The 1,624-nt window shown below is 36.3% G+C and overlaps 1 protein-coding gene across 1 annotated transcript in view; it reads right to left on the bottom strand.

Annotated features, from left to right (window-relative positions):
* LOC105619361 (polyadenylate-binding protein 2) overlaps window positions 1-467 on the bottom strand; it is a 2,447-nt gene extending 1,980 nt beyond the window's left edge. Inside the window, exon 1 of the mRNA XM_012200882.1 lies at window positions 401-467. Coding sequence (XP_012056272.1) covers window positions 401-467 — 67 coding nt within the window. The remainder of the gene's footprint in view (window positions 1-400) is intronic.
* Between the last annotated feature and the right edge of the window lie 1,157 nt (window positions 468-1,624).

The following is a 1,624-nucleotide window of genomic DNA, read 5'->3' as shown; positions in this document are numbered from 1 at the left end:
TTATCTTCTTCAAGATATGGCGACAAGAGAATATTCTCGGCTCGAAAATCAAATAAAAACTGTAAGTGTTCTATCCAAGACAAACGCGATCAGTGTGAAAACCGGTAAAATGAGCCGGAAAATAATTTAATTAGCAACTTCAATAATGACGCATGCACTGAAATAACCTATTTATTTTATTCTCGAGAGGCAATCTATTGAGATAATAGTCTCTCTTTCGTTACACATAAAAAGTCGTTATACACAAATGTCGAGAGACACGTATCATTAAGGTATTCACAGAGAATAGGATAAAGAGAAACGTACAGATATATATGTAGCGAGCGTTCAAAATATCCACGTAATTATATCAGAACGATTCACTTGAATCGCCTTGCACTGTCTGCCGATTCGCTCTCACCAGCTCTGACGAAAATCAGTAAATATATGAGAGAATGACGCGAATACGCGACCACCATCACCACCATGCGAAAAGGTAATTCAAAGATTCGACCTAAGCTCGATTTCGATTAGTGCGATCGTTGCTTTTTTGGAGTTTACAATCTCATCGTATCCACTTAGTCGAAAATGTGGCGTACTTACATGAGAGTGGCTCCAAAATGAGATCTGTTTCTTATTCCTGCACTCTCTGAACTGCTCTGAGCTGATGCACACGGTGCAATAAGTTAAAGTGAAATAAACGTATATTTGTTTCACTTCAATTTATTGTGCACTATGTGCATCAGTTCAGATAGTGCAACAGTAAAATAACAGACCTATGGTAAAATAGAAATCAGAAGCCTGAGTGGCCATCCTTACCTTTTTCTTGTAGGCTAAAGGCTTAAACACAATAGGCACTGACAACAAGGAATAATGAGCCATCCAATCAGAGCTGTAGGATATAGTATCTAACTTACACACCAGAGTTCTGATTGAATGGCTTGTTATTCCCTATTGCCTGTGCCTACTACTTGTGCCTATTGTATTTAAGCCTTAATATTCACAATTTTTCTCTTCCATGCTGTTACGTGAGTAAACAAGGAATTTGAATCGATATCGATTCGATGTCGATTCTATTATCATTTCTCACTGAGATTGTTCGTCCTTGACTCGAATCGAAATTCTTTAATATGATTGGTCTTATCCTTATGCCTATTGCATAACACGATGAACGATGAGAGATGAGCAATATCCAATGAGAGTTTTGCTTTGTATCATCACTCGTGAAAAAAAGCAGAGCTTTCATTGAATATCGTTTGTCACTCATCATGTCCAATGTACAGTAGGCTTTCCTGGTGGTCGATTCTGTATTTTCAAACAAGGTGAAAATTACAAAAGTGAGCAAATTTACTAGGTGTTGACCAATGAAATATTTAAATTATATTTAAATTATCAGTATTCTAGTAAATTCGCTCTAGTAATTTTCACTTCGTTTCAAGATACAGAATCGATTCCTTGTGAATAGAAGCAGAGAAAAACCTGAGAGAAGACATAGCATAAGGGCTTTTTTTCTGTAATCGCAAAAATGCACCTGAACACTATTGCTCTCTAAAGAAGTGGATGTAAACCACACAACAATATCCATTTTTTTCGGTACTTCTAACAGAAATAAATTGCCGAAATCATTGAAATCTCTATTAATTTA

The sequence above is a fragment of the Atta cephalotes genome (assembly GCF_000143395.1).
Source record: "Atta cephalotes unplaced genomic scaffold scaffold00021, whole genome shotgun sequence".
NCBI classification, from domain to species: Eukaryota; Metazoa; Arthropoda; class Insecta; order Hymenoptera; family Formicidae; genus Atta; species Atta cephalotes.
Note: the sequence above shows the minus strand (reverse complement) of the source record. Positions and strands in the feature narration are given on the sequence as shown.